Source organism: Suricata suricatta, chromosome 4 (genome assembly GCF_006229205.1).
Source record: "Suricata suricatta isolate VVHF042 chromosome 4, meerkat_22Aug2017_6uvM2_HiC, whole genome shotgun sequence".
Classification (NCBI taxonomy): Eukaryota; Metazoa; Chordata; class Mammalia; order Carnivora; family Herpestidae; genus Suricata; species Suricata suricatta.
In genome coordinates, this window is record NC_043703.1 from 153,283,808 (window position 1) to 153,296,107 (window position 12,300).

Genomic DNA, 12,300 nt, shown 5'->3' on the forward strand with positions numbered 1-12,300 from the left:
GGAAATGTTCCACATCCATCTGCAGTGTCCTAGGAGAGACCACTCATGGACAGCAGCTCTGTGGTTTTCATGTCCTTCAGTTCATCTCAAAGTTTCTTCCCCTGTTGCACATTGGGCTTATCTCTATGACTAGGTGTCCCTCTGGCCCTTTCTCAGATAAGTCTCACTTGTAAGAGTTTTGATGTGTTCTGATCGCATTTCTAAATGACAGAGAAGTTGAAACAAACAGATCACCTGCCAGTCCAAAAAGGAACCTGATTGGTTAGAGTCATGTGATAAATTTAATATAATAAGACACAGGAAAAGCAAACTGCATACTGCTCTTATGCCTTAAAAGCAAATCTGTATGGGTTCGGGGTGGCTTTGCAGAAGCAAGAGTAAGGTCAAGTCTGGTTGACAGGAAGTGTGATTTGACCACCTATGCGATATAACCACTCCCCCAAGAGTACAGCCATCTGAGGTCTCATTAGTTAATACATCTAGAAAGAAGGAAGGGCTAGTCATGTTCTACTTTACTTTTTCTGTAAATGAATGCCATATTTTAAGAGTTTAACAGAGAAATCAAAATACTTCAGGGAAATAGCCATGATGTCAAGAGAACTTGAAGTGAAGACCCAAAGGAAGTGGTTGAATGAACTAAAACAAATTTTTTAAGAAAAGAGAGCCTCTGATAACTCTAGGATAGCTTCTTCTCTGTTCCCTTTTTCTGTTTCTCCAAAGTGTATATCTAGACCCCAAGAACTGAAATCATAGCAAGCCAAATTTTTAACAGAAGGAAAAGGATCCGCCAAGGCAGAACTGGCTAACTCAGAAAAGAGCCCATTTCCATAAATGGAAATGGCAAGAGATGTCCTTGTAAAGATGCTGTAAAAGACCAGTAAGAACTATAGATCAGGTGTCAGCACACTTTGCTGTAAAGAGTGTATAATAAATATTTTAGGCTTCTGGGCCAGTCTGTCTTTGTTGCACCTCCTAAACTCTGCCATTGTAGCACATTCATAGCCATGGTCCACACATTGAAGAATGGAAATAAGGCGTGACTATGTTTTAATAAAACTTTATTTGCAAAAATTGACAGTGGTCCAGATCTGGCCTGTGTGCCATCATTTGGTTCCACCTGCTGCTCTCAAGGATTGGTCAAATGACTTGGTAGTGTTAGAAGTATGTTGAAGGAAAAACTGGAGGGAATGTGTATAAATGGGCAAGGGGATTTAATGAGACTGTTGGATGAAGCCGTGTGGCCCTGGAGGTCACAGAGGAGTCAGTCTGCTCAGGCATGATGGGCTCCTTCTTACCCACACACATCACACCGCATACTTACAGCAAAAGGTGTGGGAAAGAAAGGTTATCTCTGCAAATGTCAGCAGGACCAAAGAACTCTGCTTTTTGAAAGATCTCAGTGGGCCACCTCCAATATGTATTCATCACTTTGACTTTCAGAAAAAGCTCTTCAGAGTTTATTAGAATCTCTTACCTGTCCGCCCTACACGCCGACCCAGCACCTGGAGAGGGAGCAGGCCCTGGCGAAGGAGTTTGCGGAAATTCTTCATTTTACCCTTCGGTTTGATGAGCTCAAGGTTAGATAATTTAACAAACTTGTCCAGACTACCTACTGTGTACGGGCACTCTGCTAATGCCGTGGGGCCGGGAATCAATCTGTAAAATGTAGCTCCTTCCCTACAGAGACATAGAAGTTGAGAATTTGCCTCCCTTATAGTAAAAGTGATGTAGGTTGGTGGTTTGGACATGGAGATTCAAAATCTGCCAAATGCAATAAGAGAGAGCCTTTTCTAGTATCTATCCTGATGGAGAACAAGGATTCTTTCCCTGAAATCTAGCTTATAGTAAAAGTAGGGCATACGATACAATACTGAGGCTTTGAGTACTTTTTTAAAATTTTTTAATGTTTTTATTTATTTTTGAGAGAAAGGGAGAGACAGCATGAGCGGGGATGGTCAGAGAGAGAGACACACAGAATCGAAGACAGGATCCAGGCTCTGAGCTGTCAGCACAGACCCTGACATGGGACTCGAACCCACGAACCGTGAGATCATGTCTTGAACTGACACCAGCCATTTAACCGATGAAGCCACCCAGGCGCCCCTCTGAGTATTTATTTTTAACCAAAAATTGCTTTGACTGTTACAACAAAGGGAAGTCTTATATAGTCTAGTATCGGGGCTCCTGGTGCACATGCCTCATCTGATGTGGAGAGATGACCTTCTCTCCTCTCTGCTGAATTTCAGATGAGGAACCCAGCCATTCAGAACGACTTCAGCTACTACAGAAGGACGATAAGTCGCAACCGCATCAACAACATGCATGTGAGCCCCTGGGTCCCCCGGTCCGTATGCCCTTTCTCCACGTCTTCCCCTGATTTCCGCACCAGGCAGGGCACAGGGAGAAGCCAGCCTCATCTAGAATTCCCTTTCCAGCAGACATTGTGTGGGATTTTTTTACCATCCCTTTATCAATTGCGTCTTCTCTTCTTATTTTCATCAGCTAGACATTGAGAATGAAGTCAATAATGAGATGGCCAATCGAATGTCCCTCTTCTACGCGGAAGCCACGCCAATGCTGAAAACCCTGAGCAACGCCACCATGCACTTTGTCTCCGAAGTGAGTGAAACTGAGCACCGAGGTCCTTTTTTCTTAATTACACGTAAAAGCTGCCAGCAGGACTAACCTACTTCTGTGTCTCCCACTTAGAACAAAACCCTGCCAATAGAGAACACCACAGACTGCCTCAGTACGATGACAAGCGTTTGTAAAGTCATGTTGGAAACGCCGTAAGTGCCATCGGGGGTGGCTTCACGGTCCAGGGCTCGCCTGGAGGGGGCTGCTAACACGTTGAGGAGGAGGATGACGGTGGTGGTGGTGGTGGTGGTAACACTTGGGTCAGCACATTAACATGGACGTGTATGTGATCTGAATTCATTTCGTAAAGAACTCTGGATGATAAGTGTACGTCACCCCAATTTGTAGTTGAAGAAGCTGAGGTCCAAATCGGTTAACTGACTTTGCAAAGGCTGCATAGCTTGTTAGATGGCAGAACCGGAACTCAAACCAAACCTGTTGTAGAAGGTGTGGCAGGGCCACGTGGAGGGTTGGCTTAAACGACTGGGTGTTATTCTGAGTGTGTGGGAGAGAAGGTTTGACAGAAGATTTAGAACAAACAGTAAAAGTGGTAAAACTATTGCAAGCATGATAATGGAGATTTCTCTCCCTCTATCCTTCTCTTTTGCTCCCTTCCCTTCCCTCTCTATCTCTCTGTCTCCCTCTCTCTCTCTCTTTCTCTGTCTCTTTGCAGTTTCTTTGTGCTGAAACTAGTTGCTAGATTATAGAAATGGCTGGGGTCAGTAGTGGTGAGGCAGCATGGTAATGAGGAAATACACACCCACAAGTCAGGGCTCCAGTTCTCTCTTTAACTACTTCTGTGTGCCAGGAGACACGTGGGGTGGCCTGCCCGGGCCTCAGTTTCCTCCTCTGATGAAGTTCCCATAATGTCATCTGTGCTGCAGAAGGCTTGGGACAGCCAAAGACATCAAAAGCACCCAATAAAATGTGATGCTCTGTTCAGATGTAAGATGGTGTGAATTTCAAATATTTCACTTATACCAAAGTTAAGATTGATTCCAAGACAGAAATAGTAATCATCTTCATTGTGGGCCCAATGCATAATGATTTAGATGTAAAGAAAGGCTCTAAAATTATCTTGAATTATCTGAATCATCAGGGACCCTGTCAGGGTAAGTGAACAAAATTCAAACTCTGCAAATACACCCAGCCCAGTGAATGGTACATAATTTCTTCTGCGTGTCTTTGCCATTCCAATTCAATCTGCAGCCTGTGCCTTAACAAAGGAAGTTACTCTGGCTGGAGACATGATCGCTGCTCCGTAGAAATGAGCCCGATTCTTTCTCTCCATAATGAAGCCATTATTCTCTATAATCTTGGACAGCCAGAGGGACCTGCTATAAAATATTCAAGATTGATGGGTGGGGGGAGTGATGTACGTGATGAGCTGGCCCGCTGAAGGGCAGAAAAGAAGAGAATTTACTGCCCTCTAATTTACCTTATTTTCACACTGAATTGCTGGTTGGATAGATTCGAGGAGAATGATCATCACGGGTTTCTTTAAGAGCGTATTAACCTGGTTGTTGCAGGTATAGGATTGCTCTCAAGAGATGATTGGAGGAGTCTAAAGTAGCCAGAAATGAACGTGCTCTGACAAGGTAGAAATGCGGCCGCCCTTTCTTCTCTCTTCCAGGGAGTACAGGAGTAGGTTCACAAGCGAAGAAACGCTGATGTTCTGCATGCGGGTGATGGTGGGGGTGATCATCCTCTACGACCACGTCCACCCCGTGGGGGCTTTCTGCAAGACATCCAAGATCGATGTAAGAATAGTTATGAACTAACTCTGCTTTCCAAGTAAGAGCTCGTGAATGTTGTGAGGCAGCCCTTGCTTCTCTTTCTCTCTCTCTCTCCCTCCTCCATCCCCAACTGAGAGGGACCAGCCGAAGTGCACGCCCCCTGGTGGCAGCGATCCTCATGGCAAGAGGCCCGGTCGTTTTCATGTGCTTATAGCCAAACATCCTGTCAAAAAGCCCAGCAGGAGCACGCGGACACTAGTCCCTCAGTCTGTAGGGGGGCTGAGCAGATGACTAGTCGCTTAGCTGCCAACCGCCCCTTCAGTGTATCCAATGTGCCTTATGAATATATTTTTAGATGTTATCTGCATCTTAAAGTTAGCAGCCTTGGGAGATACTGGATTGCAAGATATGATCACATTTCAACCAATATTTCAGCTTCCTCCTACCACCCCCAGCTGGCGGCTCCACCCAGTTGCCATGCCCTTTCTTGGCACTGAGATATGCTGGAGCCCTTTTCCCTGCCCAGAGGGTCGTCCTTTCCTTCCGATGGTGGATTCATTTAAGATGCTCCACAAATGTCACCTCCTCCAGGAGCACATCTGCATGGTCAGAACCTCCCTTCTCCTCCGGAGCTCCAAGCACTTGCCGTTCCGGATTTTCTGTCTGCAGCATCGACCCAGTAGTGTATTCCATGTGTTAAATATAAAGCTTTTAGGGAGCACCTGGGAGGCTCAGTTGGCTAAGCATCCACTCTTGATTTCAGCTCAGGTTGTGATCCCACGGTTCGTGGGTTTGAGCCCCGCATCCAGCTCTGCGTTGACAGCACAGAGTCTTCTTGGGATTCTGTCTGTCTCTCTCTCCCTCTTTCTCTCTCTCAAAAATAAATAAACCAAAAACCATGTACAAAGCCTTTTAAGGGTGGAATAGGACCTCTTGGTATTAACTTCTTCTGACAGTGCTAAGTTGGGGCAGCACCCTCTGCTTTCACTCGTCCACACGAGTGTCACTTCAGTACTGTGCCGACAGAGAGTCTTCACGCCCAGAGGGACCACGAGTCAGGGATGTAAGGTAAATGTGTCAATTAGAAATGCAATTTGGGCTACCCATTTTGAAGTTCTCACTTCCCTAGCCCAGCTAGTCATGGTTCTTCATAGAGTTTATATTACTTTTAGTGCAGTTATTTCTATTTGCCAAGAAAAAAAGAATTTAGTATAAAAAATTAGGAAAATATAAGAGATCAAAATACAGAATGTTAAATGTATCTGTAGGTATCCTTCTCATAGACAGAGGCCCATTGTCAATGTGTCACCGTATCATCCACCTTCTTCCGTGTAGATGTATGTGTGCCTCACAAATTAGCACCCTGCTCTAATTGCTCTTTTGAAACATACGTATTTGCATAACAGTATATCATGGATTTTTTTTTCATTCCAATAAAATATTTTTACCATATTCTTTGTGAGGTTTTAACATTTTAAAAAAAGTTTTTTATGTTTTCAATTTATTTTTGAGAGACAGTGCTAGCAGGGGAGGGTCAGAGAGAGAAGGAGGTACAGAATCAGAAGCAGCTCCAGGCTCTGAGCTTGCTGTCAGCACAGAGCCCGATGTGGGGCTGAAACCCACTAACCGTGAGATCATGACCTGAGCCGAAGTCAGGCGCTCAACTGACTGAGCCACCCAGGTGCCCCGTCTTTAACATTTTTATACTATGGACTGAGTCTAAATAACTCTTAATAACTTCATGAATATCATTTGAATATGGATTGAGTTTATTACTTGATGCTCCTAGGACATTCTCATTTACCAGAACCATTTGGAAACTTGTCACAGAGTCAACAAATAAAAATATACCGGATAAATGCCAGCGTACTATTAGGAACACAAAGAGGTGGTGGTTACTTCTACCTGGTGAGATGTGTGTTGGTGATGGTCTTGGTGATCTTTAGATGTGTCCTTAAAAAAGAAAAGAAAAGAAAAAAATTTGTTAAGGGCTTGCCAGCCCATCAGCCTACGGAGAAAAAGCATCTGGAAAGTGGGATGGCAGAAAATCATCAGGTGTGTCCTTCAGGCAGTCAGTCTCCATGAGAAGCTTCCGAGAAGAATGCCCTGCACGTGGCTCCGGAGTGCAATCCAAGATCAAGGCCTCAATGCCAAGATCACAGCCTCGGCGCCGGACATGTGAAACGTTCAGTGGCAGTATAGTGTGAGAAGGGATACACAGCTTCTAGAAGTGCCCAGAGGAAACATCTCACTCATGGGAGGGCTTAGGAAGGTCTGCTGGTCATGTTTGTGTGGGATGTCTCCCAGCAGCAGTAATGGGATCTGATTAGGGACAGACAGTAGTTCGAACAGTTACTATCATGGATGCAATTGCTGGAGTAACAAAATGTGGTGTTTTCTCCTCCTAGATGAAAGGCTGCATAAAGGTCTTGAAGGAACAGGCCCCGGACAGTGTGGAGGGGCTGCTGAATGCCCTCAGGTGAGCCTTGACCCTGCGACCCTTCCGAGAGACTGCAAATCTAGGTGCTGTTAGAGACCCAGCACTGGAGCACCAGGCTTAACCTTGTGTGTGTCTTCACACATTTAATCCTTCCAACAACCCGTTGAAGTCAGTGTCATTTTGATCATAGCCGTTTTACAAAGGGAAGAAGCTGAGATTTAGAGAAATCAAATGACTTGTGCCAAAAGTCACACAGCAGAGGACCAAGTTAGGACCTAACCCTGGGTCTGTGTGACCCAGCAGGTCATGGGCGTAACCGTAGGCCTCTGTGCTGCCTGATGGTAGATGGGGACTCACCAGAAGAGGAAACTTCCCGAGTCTCACTCTCCCTTGCCCCCGGCTGCATGTGAGAGTCATGGCTGACTTTTGCCAACACTCCCGTGCAGGCTCCAACCTAGCCCGATCGAATTTGAGTCTTCTGGGCAGGGACCGAGGCCTCCACTCTGTGTTTGTTCTAGAACTCCCCGTGTGGCTTGCATACGCAGCTGTGTGCGAGGACCCTGCTCTACCCTGCCTGAATGGCCACGTATTTGGCAGTTTGGCTCATTTCAGCTTCTCTCCTCGAACCACGAATGCCCAAGCAGTCTCTCTCCCAAGGACACATGTCCCTAATATCTTCGAGGGAAGGGACTCTTATTTTTTAGCTGTGACCCATCTACAAGAATCCATCGAATCACACTACTGTGTAAATCATTCCACGCTGGGTTGCAATCTGGAAGGTTTATGGCCCTTGCTGTCTTATTCATCTTTGATTTTCCCGAGTTCCCCTCGGGGCTGTGCATGCAGTAGATGTTCAGTTAGTATAAGTGGGATGGATCAATAATCTTCCCCGTCATAGAGCACTTCCGTCTCATTCTCCTCTCCCGGGCTCGTTCATCATCACCACCCAGAGAGGGAAGGTGATCTATTACCCCCATTTAATCCATGAAGAAACAGCCACACATGAAATGAATAAAACTGAGGTTGATGCTGTTTTGTGGAGTTGCTAGGTCATCATTCTTCAGAGCAGATGTAACATTAACACAGTGAACCAAGCTTTTCCCACTGCTGCCCGCCTCGCAGCCTGCGGGCTTCCCCTACATAGTGAGACTCTCACGTCTGACTTGGGTTTGGTTTGGTTTTGCTTTTAACTTCCTAACTTCATTTAATCAAGGAAGGTATTGTGAACAGCAGGGTAGGCCCATCTGAGTGTTGGCGTTTGTGGCTTCGGTAGGTAGTGCAGTGAAGGGAAAGAGCACAGGGTTTTGAGGTAGACCTATGTGGGTCCAAATCAGAAACCACGGATGGCTCACAAATCACGTGTCATCAGCTCTGTGGTCTGAGATGGGCCATTTAACCTCTCTGGATCTCAGTTTTCCCATCTGTAAAGTGGAGGCAGTAACCTCTCCTGCAAAGTTAGTGAGTGAAATGAAAAGTCACCTGAAGTGTCTAGGACATGGTCAAGGTTTTATTACATGTCGATTCCCCTTTCCTTCCTTTTCATAAGCCATTCCTCTCCCAGGTTAATGTGAGGGTGCAGAGGGCCCTGCCTGTTTTTGTTTGTTTGCTGACCTGCATTTGTGCCCCCTTGTGGCGGCAAGGAGCATAAGCGTCCCCAGGAAAGTAGAAAACCATAGACGTTGACAGTTGGGGTCATGTTGCTAGCAGATCGTTTTCTGAAATTTGTAACGCAGCAGGGTTAGCCTAGGTGGTAGAGAGTCTGCATTCATTCACGTGAAGTCTATCTCCCGGAAAATGGAATGGCGTGCATCTCCCTCGTGTAATTACTTGATTCGACAAAAGTCGACTTGTTGAATAACCACAATACAAAATTGCTTTGGAAGGAAGAATCAAAGAGCAAGTCTGTCTGAGAATACTCTGGATGGTCAAGTGTGGTTATTTGTCTAAGGTACACGACCAGGTGTGATTTATAAACATCAGCTGTGTCTCTCAAGGTCAAGATGAACTGAGAGGCATCACTGATGCTTTGGCAGAGTGCTGTTTACACACTGACCCCCATCGTTTTCTCTTCATCCAGGTTCACTACAAAGCACTTGAATGACGAATCAACTTCCAAACAGATTCGAGCGATGCTTCAGTAGAGCTCTGCTCAAAGAGGAGGATCTATGTACTGACCTCAGAAGATGTATATGTTTACATAATTTAATACAGATTGATGTTAATACTTGTGTATTTACATAACCATTTCCTTCTTGTCACTGAAATATATGGACCTTAATTTGTATCCTGACTGACTCGACCCAGCAGAGCATAAATTGACTTGAGAGCCTTACCTTTGATGTCTAAAACAAAACCCCCTTCTCCAAAGCCCAAATTTGGAGATTTTGATCTTTACGACTGGAGTCCTTTAACTACACCTGTAACAATCTGAAATTCCTAATAGTTTGTGGTAGTGTTTTAATTCTAGATGTGTAATCTCTCTGGGAAGTATACTTAGAGAAACACGAAGTATTTGATTTCCTGTGTCGGCTTGGCCACAAGAAACACAACTGTTATCCTGACAGAGGGAGAGAGGAATCCAAGAACAGAAAAATGCATGTGAAGACACAGACTCGAGTGTTTTGAATTCAGCACGCCCCCTCTCTTTCCTCAGACTGCAAACCACATGTGCAGCTTTTTGTTTGCACGTCTTTTATTTATCAACATATTCCCCTCTGTCTGCACTTATGTTCCTGTAGCGTCCCCTTTTGATTCTACAAGAGGAACATCACCTGTCCTCAAGTCAGTGTGTGAGAGAAGTGAGAACAGGTAGATGCGCTGACAGAGCTGAGCCATGAGGGTGGCTGTCTTGGAACCAGGGGGCAGGTTGGGAGGCAGACACACAAGCAGCAGGACAGTCATCTCTCTGCTTCAACCCTCTGGCTGTGAAACTGTAGGTAATTTTGGTGACATTCCATTTGGCTGCGGGGTGCTGGGTGCACAGTCCCTCCTAAAATGAGCCCTGTCCTCTGTGGACCCTCATGTGGCAACAGAGGCCTAGTGTGCTTCGTGGATTACCAGGAACCTGGGGAATTCAGAGATGGGAATCCCTGCATTTTCCAGTCCCCCAATATTTAAAAAGGCAACTCTCCTCTGACTGCACTGCTAGCTTGTTGCAATGAACAAAACTTTGGTCTGAGTACCTGGACTGAGTCCTAGCTTTACTGATCCATGGTGTGATCTTTGAAAATACACTGAAGCTCTGTGTCTCACTTTCTTCAGCTATAAAATGGGCAATTAAAACAGACAATCTCCAAGAGCCCTACAAGGCAATGAGCCAATAAAATGGCTGACTCTTACATGCTTCCTTGGTCAATAGAGTCCAGGAAGCCTCACCCCATCTTGTCTTGATAATTGAATATATGACAAGGCCAGGAGTCATCTGCAGAGCAGAGCTTAGAATGGAATCTTAGAAATCTCCTGTCTCAACCTCCAATGGAGAAATGAGGCAAGACTGAAGTCAAACAGGATCAACCCCATGTAGGACTAGAACCCAGGATACCTCACTCCTGAATCTTTCCCTGTTCACCATGTGGCCTATGCATACATACTGTAAGATGAGGTCGGACACTATTAAATCAGCCTTCAGTCTGGTTTATATTATTACTTGCCTATTTCTGATAGAAGGAAAGAGTTGCCCAGTGATTGATAATCCCAGAAATTGGGCCTGGGTACATTAGGGTTTCTTTCACCATGTTCTAAGGAATAAGCTGTAGACACCGTTGGTTGATTTCCAGACTTTAGTGTCTAGCTGGCATTCTCTTGAGTCTTCCAAAAAAAAAAAAATGTAAACATACTTTTTTTTTTTTAACAACAATAACAAACCCTGTCAAGTGGCAGAAAAGATTGTCTGGTTTATATCTAAATGTCAGTCAACAGAGAGAGAAGAGGCCCTTTTCCTTGGAACTTTTCAGACTGAACACGAACGGCTGCCTAGATGGGGGCATTCTCTCATCAGAACAGATATGCACTTAAGATGGCCTTCACGAACTTTTCAAGCCTAGGGATTTTAACACCTTAGAGGAAGCCAGAAAATGAGGTGACAATGGATGAGCCAATTCATCGATTATTCAGCTTAAGAAGTGTTCTGCTTGCCAGCCACGTGTTGGGCAACAACGTCAAGACAAGAATTATAGAGGCGCTAAAGGTTTATCATCACGGAGTCCATTCTTTTTCCTTTACCGGGTGAGGAGCTTAAGGCTTGGAAAGAAGAAAGGACTTGCAGAGTAAATAGTTGAGCACATTTATAATTTTTAATTTGACTTTTACCAACTGGGACCAAACACACGGGAGGGGCTGCTGGCCTGCCGCAGTTGAGCCAGGCTGCCTCGTTTCAAAGCTAAGATTCACCCGTACATGGATTTTTCAGAAGTCGAGGGCCTGAACTATTGCCTGTGATTATCAGGAGGACAAGTTAATTGAATGTCTGTGATCACTAACAGGTGAGGGATTTCTGGTCCACTCCAGAGCTACTGTGGGAGACAAATTCTTTTAACAAACTGTCCTCCAGGCATCAGGAGCCCTTAAACAATCATGGTTTTCTGTGTGTGTGCTGCATGCACATGTGTCCAAGACCCGTGGGGGATTTTAGGGGAAAGTGCTAGCCACAATATCCATGTCAATGTTAATTCTATTTCATATTTGATGTTTCATAGTTTTCAAATAAGCAGTGTTTTCCATTACTCGGATATTTATTTTTGGGCAGGCAACAGGTGAAAATTACACGTCTCAGATGCACTGCTACTTTGGCATCATAACTCTGTTCTCTGAAATCTTTCATGCATCACTAAGAACTACTAATAGAGAGCAAGTGGCAGTGAGTATTTTGAATTATGGTAGCCCATTAGGGCCGCAGTATTTGATTAACAACCAGAAAGAAAGTCTTGGCTATGTTTTTTAACTGTTAGTTAATATCATGCTTCTTCATTTGCTTCTTATCATCATCATTATACCAAGACATTAATGGTAAACTGAGGTTTTTATACATCATCACATTTAGGTTAAAAAAACATCATGCTTCCTCAAGAAAAAGAAGCCTACCCAATCTTGGAATTGAATTTTGCAGCAGAATTCAGAGAATTCTCATTCAATCTTGTATCCAAACGGCAACAATTTTTTAAAAAATATTAATGATAAACAGTGGAATTTTATCTTAAAGAGACAAAAAATTTTGGAACCCATTACATCTATAAAGGCTGTTGCATACACAAAGCTGTTTGAAAATTGTCATATGTTGTTTGCTAAAGTCATTGTGATTTTTTTCGCCTGCTTTGCCTATTTTGTACAGAAGTTTTGAGTGTGAAATGAAAATTAAAGTTTGGTACATATATTTAAAAATATACCTCTATTTTATATGATGTTCAAGGTTGAGTGGGTAATGAGCACATGATCACAGATTTTTGCTAAACATCGGTATTTGCTAAATTCCTGCTTTGGGGACCAGCAAAT

General features: G+C 44.3%; 1 protein-coding gene across 4 annotated transcripts in view; it reads left to right on the forward strand.

The window, feature by feature from the left end:
* The window catches only part of FAM49A (family with sequence similarity 49 member A), a 101,194-nt gene extending 89,003 nt beyond the window's left edge, over positions 1 to 12,191 (forward strand). For all 4 annotated transcript variants that reach the window (XM_029938267.1, XM_029938266.1, XM_029938268.1 and 1 more), the window contains 7 exons: positions 1,441 to 1,577; positions 2,247 to 2,324; positions 2,503 to 2,619; positions 2,710 to 2,789; positions 4,271 to 4,397; positions 6,782 to 6,852; positions 8,891 to 12,191. In XM_029938267.1, the coding sequence (XP_029794127.1) occupies positions 1,441 to 1,577; positions 2,247 to 2,324; positions 2,503 to 2,619; positions 2,710 to 2,789; positions 4,271 to 4,397; positions 6,782 to 6,852; positions 8,891 to 8,954 (674 nt within the window). In that variant the 3' untranslated portion in view covers positions 8,955 to 12,191. The remainder of the gene's footprint in view (positions 1 to 1,440; positions 1,578 to 2,246; positions 2,325 to 2,502; positions 2,620 to 2,709; positions 2,790 to 4,270; positions 4,398 to 6,781; positions 6,853 to 8,890) is intronic.
* The last annotated feature ends 109 nt before the right edge of the window (positions 12,192 to 12,300 follow it).